The 16,898-nt window shown below is 45.7% G+C and overlaps 1 protein-coding gene across 1 annotated transcript in view; it reads right to left on the bottom strand.

Annotated features, from left to right (window-relative positions):
* Positions 1-16,898, bottom strand: part of PPT1 (palmitoyl-protein thioesterase 1) — a 29,752-nt gene that overhangs the window by 1,465 nt on the left and 11,389 nt on the right. The window contains exons 3-8 of the mRNA XM_049774971.1: positions 16,644-16,771; positions 14,393-14,463; positions 8,959-9,061; positions 4,413-4,503; positions 3,123-3,221; positions 2,304-2,375 (exon numbers count right to left, since the gene is read on the bottom strand). Of these exons, the coding sequence (XP_049630928.1) occupies positions 2,304-2,375; positions 3,123-3,221; positions 4,413-4,503; positions 8,959-9,061; positions 14,393-14,463; positions 16,644-16,771 (564 nt within the window). The remainder of the gene's footprint in view (positions 1-2,303; positions 2,376-3,122; positions 3,222-4,412; positions 4,504-8,958; positions 9,062-14,392; positions 14,464-16,643; positions 16,772-16,898) is intronic.

Genomic DNA, 16,898 nt, shown 5'->3' with positions numbered 1-16,898 from the left:
AAGGCCATAACTCATTAAAAGGCTTAAAGAAAAGTTTTGTAGTATAACAGAGATGTAGAATGTCAACCAGGGATACATTCTAGAATTCCAAAGATTTCCCCCAGGAATGAAAATCTAGGTATTTTGTCAAAAACACCCGAAAATATGACACTTTTCATTTCTTTCCTAATAATTAAAAACATGTTCTGGTGTGAGAAGGCTCAGGGCTAGAGTGCCTGCTTCAATGTTGAGACCCCAGGTTTGATCCCTGATACCTATCTATGTCCTCCCTACTTAGCAACACTGCAAGGATGGCCTAATGGCAGCAGTACCAACTGTCAGGTCCCCACTGCCAAGTCTAGTATCACTGGGAATGGCCCACCCCACTCTTGAGCACTGCTGAGAATGATGCCCCACATCTATAAAAACTGCTTTCTGGGGCTGGATAGTATGGAGGTAGGGAGGTTGCCTTGCATGCAGAAGGACAGTGGTTTGAATCCCGGTATCCTATGTGGTCCCCCGAGCCTGCCAGTAGCGATTTCTGAGCATAGAGCCAGGAGTAACCCCTGAGCGCTGCCAGGTGTAACCCAAAAACAAAAAATAAGACAAAAAAAAAAAAAACAAAAAACTGCTTTCTAAAAACTCCTGGAGACTGGAATACCTCTTATGGGGAAAAGTGGGGAGCAAGCCATGGACAGCTGCTTCAGGTGTTCTGTTTGTGGGACTGAGCCTGTGACAAAACTAGCTACAAAGGTAACATTCAATCCTTAGACACTTCCAAACCCTTCCTTTGAAATATCACTGCAGAGAGTTGTGCTACAGGACGACTGTGAAGGTCAGCAGTTAAGGATGGTGCTGGATGGTGCTCTGGCTGTAGACCTTTTGGGTTTCACTCAATGAAAATTCTTCGTTGTAATTCCAAAGATTCTTGAACAGACTCCAGAGACACCCCCTCCTTTTTTTCTTCTGTGGTGCTCAGAAGCTATTGGCTCTCTAAAGGATCACTCCTGGTAGTGCTCAGGGAAACTTAGATGATGCTGAGGATGAAATCACATTGCCTGCATCTAGAGTAGTCTTTTTTTGTTTTTGTTTTTGGGTCACACCCGGCAGCGCTCCAGTTACTTCTGGCTCTACACTCAGAAATCGCTCCTGGCAGGCTCGGGGGACCATATGGGATGCTGGGATTCGAATCACTCCTGCACGCATGGCAAACGCCTTGCCTCCAAGCTATCTCTCTAGCCCCTAGGGCCTAGACAGTAGTCTTTTTTTTTCTTTATGTTTTGTTTTTTTCTGGGCCACACCCATTTGATGCTCAGGGGTTACTCCTGGCTAAGCGCTCAGAAATTGCCCCTGGCTTGGGGGGACCATATGAGATGCTGGGGTATCAAATCTCGGTCCTTCCTTGGCTAGCGCTTGCAAGGCAGACACCTCTAGCTCCACCTCACTGGCCTCATAGACAATAGTTTTAACATCTGGCCTTGATTCCCTTTCCTTTTACCTCACCTCCAGCTACATCATCAAATGCAGGAGAGAGGCCCTGAGGAAATTACTGGAAGGAATTTTAATTAAGCCAGTGGCTTGGGAGATGGAAGGATAGTCCAGCAGGTGAGGCATTTGCCTCACATACTGGTGACCCACATTTGATCCCTGGTTCCCCTATGGTCCATCAATCCCTGAGAGCAAGGAGTAATTCCTCATCACTGGCTGTGGGTAACCATGGTGCTTAAATGAAGAAATTATAAAAGAAACAGGACCTCCCACTGTCAGTCCCTAATCAGAACTCAGGACTTCTCTATATCAAGTATTATTTGAGGGAAACCTTCCCCTCCCAGATATTTACATAGGATTCACCAGGATATGTAGAAGATTGAACTTCAGCAGAGGAAGTTAGTTCTATTTTGTTTGTTATTGGGCCATACCAAAAGATGCTCAGGGATTATACGTGGTTCTGCATTGAGGAATTACTCCTGGCAGGCTCGGGGATGCTGGGGATCAAACCAGGTCAACTACATGCAAGGCAAGCACGTTAACCTGTTGTGCTAGCACACCGGTCCCCAATTCTAAACCTTTTTATCAGGAGAGAAGTTGTTAGAGATGTTTGCCTGGTATATGATATCCTTCTACTTTCAGGATGCAGATTTCTGTGAATGGGCGCCTGAGGGGTTAGTGAGACAACCTGGAGTCTTAACAAAGCTTGGCATGGAGAATACAAGTTTGAGGTGTGAGAGCCCACTACTATGTCTACAGGACTGGCTCCTCTTCAAAGGCAGCAGCAACTTCAAGAGCCAAAACTATAAAGGGTGGCCCCTCTGTTCCCCAATTACCTCAGTGTATAGTGGGGTCTCCTGTAAGGCAATCTTTTCCTTGGCTTGTCCACTTCTGTAAAAGCCAAACCACTGTAAGAGAAGAAGGAAAGACAGATGGGCCCCATGTACATGCTGCCAGACTCAGACTAACTTCACAAATGGATATCCTAAAGTGAGAGCAAGATGGAGAAACAAAGCGTCTAGAGTCCTCTTTAAGGATGGAATATCAGGGGCCTGGAGAGATAGCACAGCAGCATTTGCCTTGCAAGCAGCCGATCCTGGACCAAAGGTGGTTGGTTCGAATCCCGGTGTCCCATATGGTCCCCCATGCCTGCCAGGAGCTATTTCTGAGCAGACAGCCAGGAGTAACCCCTGAGCACCGCTGGGTGTGGCCCAAAAACAAAATAAAAAACAAGGATGGAATATCAGGCCTCTTCCCATAGAACTTTCCAATTCCACAGAATTTATGTCTACTGAGCACCTAATCCTGTGTTAGATGGCTAGAACAGTAGTCTTCAACTTTCATGTACCTATAGGCCAACATTTACTGGCTGGCATACTGGTTCATTTACAAGCAGTTAAAACCAAGGCAGTAGGCCGCTGGCTTGCAGTCTTTCTAACACCTACAGGCTGGCAACAGTCCATGGAATATGTTTGTAGTGAAAGGAAAGTAAAATGGAAATAGGCCAATGACCTTAAGGCCAGCCTTAGAGATTTGCAGGTTTGGGGTTCGTGGTTCTGATCTTTATCTTATCTCTCTTCTAGATGGGTGGAAGGGATTGAGGGCTCTCTACCAGCAGGATCTGAGCTTAACACATGAATTTTACCACCTCTCACCTCAGATTCCCTAGGGTCCACAATGGAATCGTTGAGGAATTTCACCAACACAAATTTCTTCAGGGCCATCAGGTTTTTCCGGTAGGACTCCTTGACTTCCTGGCAGAAAAGCAGTGGTGCATGAGGGGCCTGACTATGGAGTTCCAGTAGGGCTGCTCCCCACCCAGCATATGCTTGTGTGGCATTTTCTCCCCATTTTCTCTGACTGACACACTGCACTAGCCTGGGCATACATGGGCCACCAGGAATCTGTCAGTGCTCCAAAGGCATTGCCACATAGATTAAAGGCTACTAGACGAAGAAGCCAAGGCAAGGCGAGGAGGGCTCACGGGTCAAAAGCCTGCCATGCAAGGGTTCAGTCAAGAGTTCCAGTATAATGATTGGTATCCTAACTGCCACAACAAATGTGTCATCTCTGCTGCATTCCAATCAAATTGTGTGAGCACAGAAAGGAAAGATGAGGAATATTTTAAGTTAAAAAAATTCAAGTTAAAATAAAGCATGTTTTTGAGGGGGTCTCCTATTATTATTTTCTTCTTTACTCTTCAATTTTTCAAACTGAACCAAAACCTCCAAACCCAAGAAATTATGCAAACTCCCAGAACAAAATTCCCTTCCTTAATGTACTCTGCTCTGCCTAAAAACCTAAAATATTAGGACAAGTTCCTCATTTTGTCTCTGCTGTATTTGGCCCCTCCTCCAACCAGCCCACTATTCTGGCTGCCACATCTGCCAGATGTGACTACTTCTGTGACTGGGCAGACAATATGGGCCCCTGAAGACATGAGTCCCTTGTCTTTCAACCTGCTGCTCACTGCCCATAGCAGCAGGTTGAAATACCTGGATCATTTTTGATGCATAACAAACAAACAAAAAAAAACCTCCAAATAAGCCCATTCTGAAAAATTTTTTCAGAGAGATAGCACAGCCCAGAATAATTCATCCAGGTTACCAGGATCTCCCCAACCCTGCTCCTGCTGAGAACAGTCTCTTAGACAGCCTCTCCTGGAAAAAAAATATATATATACCAAAGGCTGGTTTCCCCCATTGCAGAGCAGCCAGGAAGTTCCCCTCAGGTCAGCTGAGCTGGCCCTGCTTATTAGAAAAGGACCTAAGGGAAAGGAAGGCCAAAGGAACTGAAGCCTCCCTCAAAGGAACTAAATCTCTTCAGCACTGCCACCACTTAGCAGAACTGCTTCCTGGCTTCTGCCTGGGATCTCTTGGTCAACAGTGACTGTTGGGTGTCACAGTGCCCTTACAGGAGCAAACTGCAGGAACAAGGGTACTTACTCTCTCCTGGTTAATATCTGCCAAGAAGATGCTGTGATTGCGGTACACATCTTCCTTGATGGGGTCATGCCAGTATTCTGCTTGCACCATGCTACAGAAACAAACAAAGATAGTGACCAACCTGCATGTCAGCCAGGATGCTGGGCACAGAGGCCATTGAAAGAATTTAAAGAACAAAAGCTCAGTGCTGGGCCGGAGAGATAGCACGGAGGTAAGGCGTTTGCCTTTCATGCAGAAGGTCCTCAGTTCGAATCCCGGCATCCCATATGTCCCCCACCCCCCCACCCCCCCCACCCCCCCCCCCCCGAGCCTGCCAGGAGTGATTTCTGAGCGTGGAGCCGGAGTAACCCCTGAGCACTGCTGGGTGTGGCCAAACAAAAACAAAAAAGCTCAGTGCTCTTAAACCCCAGTACTGTACAAATAAGTTTAGTGACAAGACCCTGAGGCCAGGGTGCTAGTGAGCACAGAGCAGAAAGTCCTTAACATCCAATCGAGGGGCTGGAGTGATAACACAGCAAGTAGAAATTTGCCATCCACACGGCTAACCTGGGTTTGATTCCTGGAGCCCCCTAAGGTTCCTCAAGCATCACCAGGAATGCTCCTTGAGTGCACAGACAGGAGTAAGTTCTGAGCACCACTGGGTGTGGTTTCCCCCCCCCAAAATCTAGTCTGGGGTTCCCCAGGACCCTGAGCTATACCCTACTTCCCATTTCACCGGCTCAGAAAATAAGTTGTGCTCTCCAACCTCAATTCCTGCCTTCCTCTTCTTTGTTTCCTACTCTTCCTTTACAGCTCATCTTGGACACCTTGTCTGCCTCCCATCTGGCCAACTTTCCACTCTTGGAGGGGACAGAAGATAAGGACAAAACCTTTTCAGGATAAATTCCTGGCCCCTTGCAGGGTGATGACACTGACTTTCAGGATCCTGGCCAGTCAGACCATTCTTTTTTTGTGTGTGTGTGGTTTTTGAGTCACACCTGGCAGTGCTCAGGGGAAAATCCTGGCTACATGCTCAGAAATTGCTCCTGGCAGGCACAGTGGACCATACGGGAAGCCGGATTCGAACTGATGACCTTCTGCATGAAAGGCAAATGCCTTACCTCCATGCTATCTCTCCGGCCCCAGGTCAGACCATTCTTAAGAACAAAAGACGGGGCCTGGAGAGATAGCACAGTGGTGTTTGTCTTGCAAACAGCCGATCCAGGACCAAAGGTGGTTGGTTCGAATCCTGGTGTCCCATATGGTCCCCCGTGCCTTCCAGGAGCTATTTCTGAGCAGACAGCCAGGAGTGACCACTGAGCACCGCTGGGTGTGGCCCAAAAACCAAAATAAAAAATAAAAAAAAAAGAACAAAAGACAGGTATTTGGTGGTTCTAATTTAATACTATGATTTCCAGCATCTGTCCCAACATTTCCCTAATCTCTCTCCTTCCCCATATCTCTCCATCAAAACAGACCTTCTAGGAGACCTGGGGGCCTCAGTTCCTGCCTTTGCATAGTGGTAACCCCCAGGCAAGTAGGACCTAGTGGGAGATAACCCCTAAGAAAGAGATTGGGCAGAGCAGATGAACCAATAGAGAAGATGAAAATGAAGAAAGTTAAAAAAAAAGGGGGGGGGGCTGGAGGGGCCAGAGAGATGGCATGGAGGTAAGGTGTTTGCCTTTCATGCAGAAGGTCATTGGTTCAAATCCCGGCATCCCATCATCCCATATGGTGCCCTGTGCCTGCCAGGAGTGATTTCTGAGCATGGAGCCAGGAGAAACCCCAGAGCACTGCCAGGTGTGACCCAAGAACCAAAAACAAAACAAAACAAAAAAAAGAGCCAGAGAGATAGCATGGAGGTAAGGCATTTGCCTTGAATGCAGAAGGTCATGGTTCGAATCCCGGAGTCCCATATGGTCCCCTGAGCCTGCCAGGAGCGATTTCTCAGCATAGAGCCAGAAGTAACCCCTGAGCACTGCCGGGTGTGACTCAAAAAAAAAAAAAAAAAAAAAAAAAAAGAAAATGAGGGAAGTTGGGCAACACTTGGAATTCAATTTTAACACACACCCCACACACTCAGTTCAGCATTTAATCTCTCCAGTTATGCAGTACGTGATGAACATTAAACACACTAACCTCAGCTTGAGCACTGGCCTGCTCATTCTGCTTTAGCACTGAAGGACCTGAACTGTGGGAGGACTGGAAAGATAGGGCTTGGGAGCACCCCAGCATCAAAAGCCCAGATGTGTGGACAGGGGCACCTCACTTTCACATCAGGGACCAAAGAGTCTCCAAAATATAGTACAAAATTCTTTGGAACTTGTCAGACCAAGTTCTGGTGATGCAGAAAGACAGAGGGAATGCAAACAGAGCTCACAAACAGGATGTTAGAATCAGTAAAGGCAGTAGGGACACCTTTTTTGTGACACCTTTTTGTGGTGGTGGTGGTGGTGTGTTGTGCTATATCCTGCTCTCTGCTCAAGGATCTTGAGGATCTTGCTCCTGAGATTTTGTAAGGCCATGGATCAAAATAGGGTAGATCACGTGCAAAGAAAGAGATCTTTGTTTTTGGACCACACTTAATGATGCTCAGTGGTTACTGGCTCTGCACTAAGGGATCACTCCTGGCAGGCTTAGGAGACCATCTGGGATGCTGGGACCAAACCCAAGTTCGTCATGTGCAAGGCAAGCACCCTATCTGCTGTTTTTTCCAGTTCCTATTATACTTTTGGATCACACATGGCAGTACTCAAGAGTCATTCTTGGTGATGTTCAGGGGACTATGTAGTATTAGAATTGAACCTGGGCATCTTACATACAAAGATGTGCTTAGCCCATTGAGCCATCTCTCTGGCCCAATGCTGTATTTGTGTACATATGTATGTGTGTGTGTCTTTTTTTTTTTTAGGGGTGGGCTATACCCAGAAGTGCTAAGGGCTCATTTCTGGCTCTGCATCCAGGAATCATTCCTGTAGGGCTGAGGGGGACCATAGTGTGTAAGCAAGTACCCTATCCACCCATGTACTATCTCTCTGGCCTCCTTGTGTGTATGTGCATGCGTGAGTTTAGGAGACCCTATGGATTGCTGGGGATTGAACCCAGGTTGTCCGGTGCAAGGCAAGCACCTTACCCACTGTACTATCACTCCATATCCTCTTGTATATTTTTAAATATCCAAACACTTAAGTAGTGAAGACACTGATGCAGGAAGCTAACCCCAAACTGGTGATGAGGTAAGGAATCTGTCTTCCAAATAGTAGCAATATTAACAATTAATAACCAATATTAATTAATATATTAATAATTATAATTATATAATATTATAATATAAGCAATAATATATAATAGATTGTATAGTATATTATATAATATAAAATATGATAAATATTATATGATGAATATATAATATAATTGATATTAATTAATATTGATAATAATTAATATTAATAATTCCTTGGGCTCAGTTCTTTCTAAATACTTTTTCCTTTGTCTCCTAAAAGATGGGAGTGATTCTACTGTAATTACTTTCCTCCTATAGTGAAAAATGCTCTTTTTTTAAAAAAAGGAGTACGGGAGCCAGAGCAATAGCACAGTAGTAGGGCGTTTGCCTTAAATGCAGCTGACTTATGATGGACCTGGGTCTGATTCCTGGCATCCCATGTGGTCCCCCGAGCCTGCCAGGAGCAATTTCTGGGTGCAGAGCCAGGAGTAACCCACAAGGTGTGACCCAAAAACCAAAAAAAATAAAAAATAAAAAGGAGTATAAAAGCAGTTTTAGGTTTTACAATAAAACTAAGCAACTGGTTTGAGAAGGCTGTACTGCTGGAACCTGTTGGGGCCACCAGAGCTATCTTGGTAGTGCTGGAGACAGAACTTTGTTTTTGTTTTTTTTGGGGAGGTCGAACCCAGCAGTACTCGAGGGTTATTCCTGGCTCTGTGCTCAGAAATTACTCCTGGCAGGCTTGGGGGACAAAATGAGTTGTCAGGGATCAAACCCAGGTTGGCCACGTGCCAGGCAAACAACCTACCTGCAGTGCTCTGGCTCTGGCTCTATCTGAGATAGAAAGTAAAGCCTCACAAATGCTGAGCCTGCATTCAGCTCTCTGAATTACCCCCAAGCCCTGCATGCTATTTTCCTTCTATGCAAGATAGTTTTTGTTGGGGGATGGAGTGGTGGCACAGCAGTAAGGCCTTGCCTGCACTAGCCTAGAACAAATCGAGGTTAGATTCCCCGGAGTCCCATATGGTCCCCCAAGCCAGGAGTGATTTCTGAGTGCATAGCCAGGAGGAACTCCTGAGCGTAACTGGGTGTGGCCCAAAAACAAACAAACAAACAATAAAAATATGTGAGGAAAAAAAAGAAATATGTGAGGAGAAAAATAGGGGAAATATGTGTTAAAGAGAGAACAGGGGAACTAAGTCCTATGATAAGTTCCTCCTGGGGGAGGAGGATAGAGAAGCAATCGAGAAAGGCATTTAAGGGAGAACACAGCCTAAAAGAGCAAGACTGCATGCTATTTTCACACCAGACAGTTCATTCTACATTTCCGTCATTCATACATACTGTTCTTGAACGATTTCAGAATAAGCCCCAGCATTTAGTGTCTTTCTGATCCAGTCACAGATGTGAGAGCTCACTCCAGGGCATCGAGGCAGTCCATAAACACCTAGAGCAGAAGACAATTATACACACATTCAATAACCATAAACTGACAACATACCATGAGTGAAAAAGAAACCAGAGCCAGACCATGATAATATTCATTTATTTCTTTTATTTTTTATTTTTTGCATTCATTTATTTCTCAAGAAAACTATGTAGTGGGGCTAGAAAGATAGCACAGCGGTAGGGCCTTTGCCTTGCACTCGGCCAACACGGGATGTACCCCAGTTTGATTCCCGGCATCCCATACGGTCCCCCAAACCTGCTGGGAGCAATTTCTGAGTGCAGAGCCAAGAGTAAACCCAGAGCGCTACCGGGTGTGACCCAAAAGCAAAACAAAACAAAAAATCAAAAACAGAAAAAGGAAAGAAAACTATATTTAAAATGAATAACAAGATGCTTCCTAGTATTCATCTCTCTTTTTCCTAATTTTTGGGGGGAAGGTGGGGAAAAGGGAAGGGAGGTAATGGACCACCCCAGTGGAGCTCAGGTTTTATGCCTGTGGGGCTTGAGAATTGTATAGAATGCCAGATATGAAACTTGGGTCAGCAAGTGCAAAACAAATGCCTTCTCTGCTGTATCTATCTCTCTGGCCCCCTGTTTACCATTTTTACCTTCCTTGCCCCCCCACTGTTCTTCACATGTCAAGCATCTGCTGCCCTGATCTTGTAGGCTGGCTTCTCTCACTGCTCAGACGACTTCACCTTCCGGTCTCATGTCTAAGTGTAGATAAGTCAGACCTGCTTCTCCTAACTCAGTGCTCATGACCTTCCTTTTCCCATTCCTGGACATCGTATCAGCCTCCTCAGGGGCATTCTGGGGGCTTCTAGGTGCATTTCGAAGCATAGACTGGCAAGAATTCATTATAACAGTATTGCCCACAGTGCAGAGTGAAAGCTTCATAGCAGAGGCTGAAGATTAGAGCCAGCACAAAAGCCCAGCAAAGGCCCTAGAATCCAGTCTAGAATTTGGGTCTGTGAGTCACATATTAATTAAAAAAAAAAAGTTTTCTTGACTGGAGCAATAGAACAGCAGGGAAGGTCTTGCACATGGCTTTCCCAGGTTTAAGCTCCAGCATCCCAAATGGTCCCTGGAGCACTACCAGGAGTGATCCCTGAGTACAGTCAGGTGTATCCCCAAAATTATGTGGGCCTAACAGCTTAGTGTTCAGGCCTAGCTAGCTCTACTCATGTGGCTCGGGGCCCTCTGGAAGTTAAGAGGAGTCTATCTTGTTTCTAGATATTTACTCAAAAATATTTGTTGTTGAATGAATTTTTCCATTACCAACTTGTTTGAGTTTATTTTGTTGTTGTTTTAAAGTGCTGAAGAGCATGCATACAAAGCTTGCCCTTTTCCTGCACAATAATACTTTTTGTTTAAAATTTTTTTCAAGGGGCCAGAGAGATAGCACAGTGGTAAAGCAATTCCCTTGCAAAAGCCAACCCAGGAAAGACCTGGGTTTGATTCCCGGCATCCCATATAATCCCCCTAGCCTGCCAGGAGTAATTTCTGATACAGAGCCAAGAGTAACCTCTGAGCACCACCGGGTGTGGCCCCCCCCCAAAAAAAATTTTTTTTTCAATTTTGGGGCCTGAGAGTTAGTACAGCAGGTACAGCATTTACCTTGCACACAGCTGGCCCACATATGGTCTCCAAGCCCTTCCAGGAGTAATTACTGAGCACAAACTAGCTGTAAGCCCTAAATATTGTCAAGTAGAGCCACCCCCTCCAACATTTTTTGTCTTGTTTTAATTATAGTTTAGGTGACATGGTTATAAAAGTGTTAATGTTTATGGGGTTTTGTTTTGTTTTGTTTTTATGGTTTTTGGGTCACACCCAGCAATGCTCAGGAGTTACTCCTGGGTCTATGCCCAGAAATCGCTCCTGGGGGCCGGCGAGGTGGTGCTAGAGGTAAGGTGTCTGTCTGCCTTACAAGCGCTAGCCAAGGAAGGACTGCAGTTCAATCCCCCGGTGTTCCATATGGTCCCTCCAAGCCAGGGGCAATTTCTGAGCACTTAGCCAGGAGTAACCCCTGAGCATCTAACGGGTGTGGCCCGAAAAAAAAAAAGGGGGGGGGAGAAATTGCTCCTGGCAGGCTCGGAGGACCACATGGGATGCCAGGATTCGAACAACCGACCTTCTGCATGAAAGGCAAACACCTTACCTCCATGCTATCTCTCCATTTCCCATGTTTATGGTTTTAATGTACATAGTCACTGTACCTCACCATCATTTAAGTACCTATCACTCTTCACCACTTCTGCTACTTCTAGTTTAATTTTTTACTCATCCACCTCCACCCAGGCCACTGCTTGGTAATTTCAGTTTTGAAATCCAAGGCCAAGTTTTGTAACCTAATGAATTACCCTTTTTTTTTGGCTGGGGGAGGGTTGGGCCGTACCCGGTGACACTCAAGAGTTCTCCTGGCTTTGTGCTCAGAAATCGCTCCTGGCTTGAGGGACCATATGGGACCCTGGGAGACCAAATCGTAGTCCATTCTAGGTCTAGAATCGTAGTCCATTCTAGGTCAGCCGCTTGCAAGGCAAACACCCTACCAGCTGTCCCACCACTCTGGCTCCATGAATTACCATTTAATACAGACTATTTCCTTGATTTTTTGTTTGTTTGGGGGCCACATCCAGCAGTATTCAGGACATATTTCCAGTTCTGTAGTCAGGAATCACTCCTGGTGATGCTAAAGTGACCATATGTGATGCTAAACCTAGAATCTGGTTTGGCCACTTGCAAAGCAAAGACCTACCTGCTGTATTATTTAGCTGGTCCCTCAATTATTATTTATTCAAAAATAATTTTTGAGGGAACAGAGAGATAGCATGAAGGCAGGGTGTTTGCCTTGCATTCAGAAAGACGGTGTTCGAATCCCGGCATCCCAGATGGTCCCCCAAGCCTGCCAGGGGCAATTTCTGAGTGTAGAGCTAGGAGTAACCCATGAGCGCTGCCGGATGTGACCCAAAAACCAAAAAAAGGGCCCGGAGAGATAGCACAGAGGTGTTTGCCTTGCAAGCAGCCGATCCAGGACCAAAGGTGGTTGGTTCGAATCCCGGTGTCCCATATGGTCCCCCGTGCCTGCCAGGAGCTATTTCTGAGCAGACAGCCAGGAGTAACCCCTGAGCACCGCCGGGTGTGACCCAAAAACCAAAAAAACAAAACAAAAAAAAAAAACAAAAAAAAGAAAAAAATTTTTGAGCTTCAACACTTATTATCCAGTATAAGAAGTGTAGCTGTCATCTTCCCTCTCACTTATTTCACTTAACATTTACAGACAATTTTTAGAAAATAGCAATATTTGATCCTTTCCTAGAGCTATAATGTTTCCTTTTTTGTTTCAAGGCAACATCCAGCAGTTTTTACAGGTCATTTCTGATTCTGTGCCTAGGAGTGATCCCTGTCAGTGCTCCAGGGACCACATGTGTGGTTTGGAATTTAAATGGGATCAATGACATGCAAGGGCAATTGTTTTACTTCCTCTCCTACTTCTCTGACACTTATAATATAAACATTTTTATAAGCATTTTCTAGGGCTGAAGTGATGGTACTATAGGTAATGTGTTTACCTGGTACACATCCAATCTGGATTTGATTCCTGTCACCACCTGTAGTCCCCTGAGCACCATTAGGAGTGAACCCTGAGGGGCCAGAGCGGAGGCACAAGTGGTAAGGCATCTGCCTTGCCCGAGGTAATCTAGGACGAACTGTGGTTCAATTCCCCGTGGTCTCATATGGTTCCCCAAAGCCAAGAGCGATTTCTGAGCGCATAGCTCAGGAGTGACCCCTGAGCATCACTGGGTGTGGCCCCCTCCAAAAAAGGGGGAGTGAACCCTGAACAAAAGCCAGGAGTAAGCCCTGAATGCAGTTAAGTGTGGCCCCCAAACAAATCAAAGCATATTGCTACCTATTATTTCACTTCAGGCTCTGAAAAATTCTCACAGGCCCAGAGAGATAGCACAGCGGCGTTTGCCTTGCAAGCAGCCAATCAGGACCTAAGGTGGTTGGTTCGAATCCTGGTGTCCCATATGGTCCCCCATGCCTGCCAGGAGCTACTTCTGAGCAGACAGCCAGGAGTAATCCCTGAGCACCGCCGGGTGTGACCCAAAAACCAAAAAAAAGAAAAATTCTCACAAGATGGGCAAGGCCTGTCTTAATATTCCTCCTTTTGAAAAAGAAATGCAAGATACTAATAACTTGCTCACTCAGAACAATTAATTGGGTGGATCCTGTTTCAATCTTCCTCTGCATTCTATCAGCTAATAGTTATGCCCCTCAAAATGGATGACATAGACATATTCCAATGACAAGTTTTTTCCAAAGCATAGAGTTCGGTCTACAGAGAAAACACTGCTGTTCTCTAAGGGATTTAATATCTACTGTCATTTTGTGTGTGTGTGTGTGTGTGTGTGTGTGTGGTTTTTGGGTCACACCCAGCAGCAGCACTCAGGGGTTACTCCTGGCTCTATGTTCAGAAATCACCCCTGGCAGGCTCAGGGGACCATATGGGATGCAGGGGTTCGAACCACCGTCCCTGCATGAAAGGCAAATGCCTTACCTCCATGCTATCTCTCCGGCCCCTCTACTGTCAATTTTAAAGACAAAAGAAAGACGGAACAGAGCCAGGAGTAAGCCCTGAGCACTATTAGGTATAGTCCAAAATAAATAAACAAAAAACTCTACTTTGGAGGGCAGAGTGTAAGATAGTACAGCAAGTTGGGCACATGCTTTGTACGTGGCTGACCTGGATTAGATCCCAGCATCCCATATGGTTCCCAAAGTACCACCAGAAGTAATTCTTAGTGCAGATCCTCAGCTATTTCTCCCTTCCCCACAAAATAAGCTCTACTTAGCTTAACCTAAACTCAAAGGGACAGCACCACTTTCAGAAAACAGAAAAGACTATTCAGTTTTGCCTCCCTCAACTGCAAGTGGATAGCATTAAATGACAAACTGATGACTCACCTGTACTCCAGGCTGCTGAGACCTTAAATCTCTTCCTATTTCCTATTCAATGGTAGCAGTTTTGTATTCAACCCCAAACAAAAGGTTTTTTAAGATTGAGTTGTACAGGGGCTGGTGCGGTGGCACTAGAGGTAAGGTGCCTGCCTTGCCTGCGCTAGCCTAGGATAGACTGCAGTTTGATCCCCCAAGCCAGGAGCAATTTCTGAGCGCATAGCCAGGTATAACCCCTGAGTGTCACCGGGTGTGGCCCAAAAACCAAAAAAAGAAAAAAAAGATTGAGTTGTACGAATTGAGCTGTTACATTTTACAATTATCATGTGGATTAGAACTGGGAGGATAGAGGAGGAAAAGAAGCCATAGTTACCTTGTTGCTGTCCCCCCACTGAGATGAGTGTGACCATAGGGGGAGATGGGCATCGCTGCACCACTGCCCTCCTGGGAAAAAAAAAAGTTAGTCAGGATCTGAGTGATAGCACAGCTGGTAGGGCGTTTGTCTTTCACAGGGCAGACACAGTTCCATCTCTAGTATTCCATAAGGTTCCCAGAGCATTGCCAAACTCTGAGCACAGAGCCAGGAGTAACCCCTGAGCACTGCCAGGTATGGCCCCAAGGGAGCAAAAAAAAAAAAAAATTAGTTCTGACTGGGGGATGGAAATGTGTCCTCAACAAGCCACTAGCCAGATAAAACTGCTTAATCCTCTATAGGTCAGCAAAGCCACAGTTCAGAATTTTCTTTTGATATGGACAAACACAAGTTTTAATTATCTTTGTTTGTTTGTTTTTGGGATTTAAGGAATAAATCTAAGGGATTTAATATCTACTGTCAATTTTTTTTTTTTTTTTTGTGGTTTTTGGGTCACACCCAGCAGCAGCACTCAGGGGTTACTCCTGGCTCTATGTTCAGAAATTGCCCCTGGCCGGCTCAGGCGACCATATGGGATGCAGGGAACCACCGTCCTTCTGCATGAAAGGCAAACACTCTACCTCCATGCTATCTCTCCAGCCCCTAATTATCTTTTCTTTGGTTTGTTTTTGAGCCACACCCAGTGACGCTCAAGGGTTTCTCCTGGCTCTGTGCTCAGAAATTGCTCCTGGCTTGGGGGACCATATGGGAAACTGGGGACCGAACCCAGGTCCATCCTGGGTCAACTGCCTGCAAAGCAAATGTCATACCACTGCGTTATCACTCCAACCCCTAATTATCTTTTTTTGGGGAGGGGGCTGCTATTAAGTAGCTCTCAAAAAGCCCAAGGGCTGTCCCTCCTGGCAATTCTTAGCAAATCTCATCCTTGGTTCAATGCTTGGCCCAAGGATGTGGTTACTCTACTGGGGCCTTGTAGTGCTGGAAACCCAAGCTACCCAGGAGGCTTTAGTGGTCACAGCCAGTGATGCTCAGGGGATCATGAGGGCTGGGGATCAATCGGAGTGCAGCTGCATGAAACTTATGTGCCTTAACTTTTAAACTATGCAAACCTAGAAGTCTTTATACTTTTTTTTTTATTCTTTTTCTCTTTATACTTTCTTACAAGAAAAAAATTAGGGTTTGGAGGGATAGTACAGCAAGTAGGGCACTTGCCTTCCATGTAGCTAACCTGGATTTGTTCACTAGGAGCTCACCTTGAGCTCAAAGCCAGAAGTCCTAAGCACTACCAATTGTGTGTGTGTGGAGTTGGGGGGAGGAATTAATTAAGAACCATAAAATTTCTTTTATGGGTGGGGGGGGCTACAACCGGTGATGCTCCTTGGCTATGCACTCAGAAATAGCTATTTCTGGGGACCATATGGGACACAGAGATCGAAATAGTTCTGACCTGAATCGGCCGCATATAAGGCAAACATCCTACCGCTGTGCTATCGCTCTGGACCCAGGAACCATAAAATTTCTTATAAGAGAAGAATTTAGGGGCCCGGAGAGATAGCACAGTGGCGTTTGCCTTGCAAGCAGCCGATCCAGGACCAAAGGTGGTTGGTTCGAATCCGGTGTCCCATATGGTCCCCCGTGCCTGCCAGGAGCTAATTCTGAGCAGACAGCCAGGAGTAACCCCTGAGCACCGCTGGGTGTGGCCCAAAAACCAAAAAAAAAAAAAAAGAGAGAAGAATTTAGGATAATTTACCTTTTTTTTGTTTTTGTTTTTGTGCCACACTTGGTGACGTTCAGGTATTATTCCTGGCTATGCACTCAGATATAGCTCCTGGCAGGAACACAAGGGGACCATATGGGATGATGGGATTTGAACCACCATCAGTCCTGGGTTGGCTGCTTGCAAGGCAAATGCCATACCGCTGTGCTATCACTCCAGCCCCAGGATAATTTACCTTTTAAGATAGGTGAAGATTCCAAAAGTATTAAAAAAAAGTGGCTCTCGAGCCAAAGAGCTAGCACAGTGATAGGGCATTTGCCTTGCATGCATCTGATTCAAACAGACAGTGGTTCAAGTCCTGGCATCCCATATGGTCCCCTGTTCCTGCCAGGAGCAACTTCTAAGCACAGAGCCAGGAGTAACCCTGAGCACCACTGGGTGTGACCCAAAAAAGCAAAAAAAAAAAAAAATGTGGATCTATCTGTATAAAAGAAATAAAAAGTTCATGAAGAGATATAATGGAAAGGAACTCACAGAAACTGGCCTCCCTGGGAAAATCCTATGGCATTGTAGCCTTGTTGTAATTTCGGGTCCTCAGCAAGAATCTGACACACTAAGGAGATCTGGGTGTTGACATTCATGAAGAAGCTGTTCTCCATGTCCTGAAAGAGGAGCCACAGGAGTTAGCGAGTGGGGTTGGCACCAAGCCCTGGCATCTGCTTGGAGAGTTCAACTTGCCTGTGACACTACAAGCTACTCCAGAGCTGAAGTCTGATTTGAAGAGCGCAT

This window comes from Suncus etruscus, chromosome 6 (assembly GCF_024139225.1).
Source record: "Suncus etruscus isolate mSunEtr1 chromosome 6, mSunEtr1.pri.cur, whole genome shotgun sequence".
NCBI classification, from domain to species: domain Eukaryota; kingdom Metazoa; phylum Chordata; class Mammalia; order Eulipotyphla; family Soricidae; genus Suncus; species Suncus etruscus.
The sequence above is the reverse complement of the archived record's forward strand: the minus strand, read 5'-3'. Positions and strand labels throughout refer to the sequence as shown.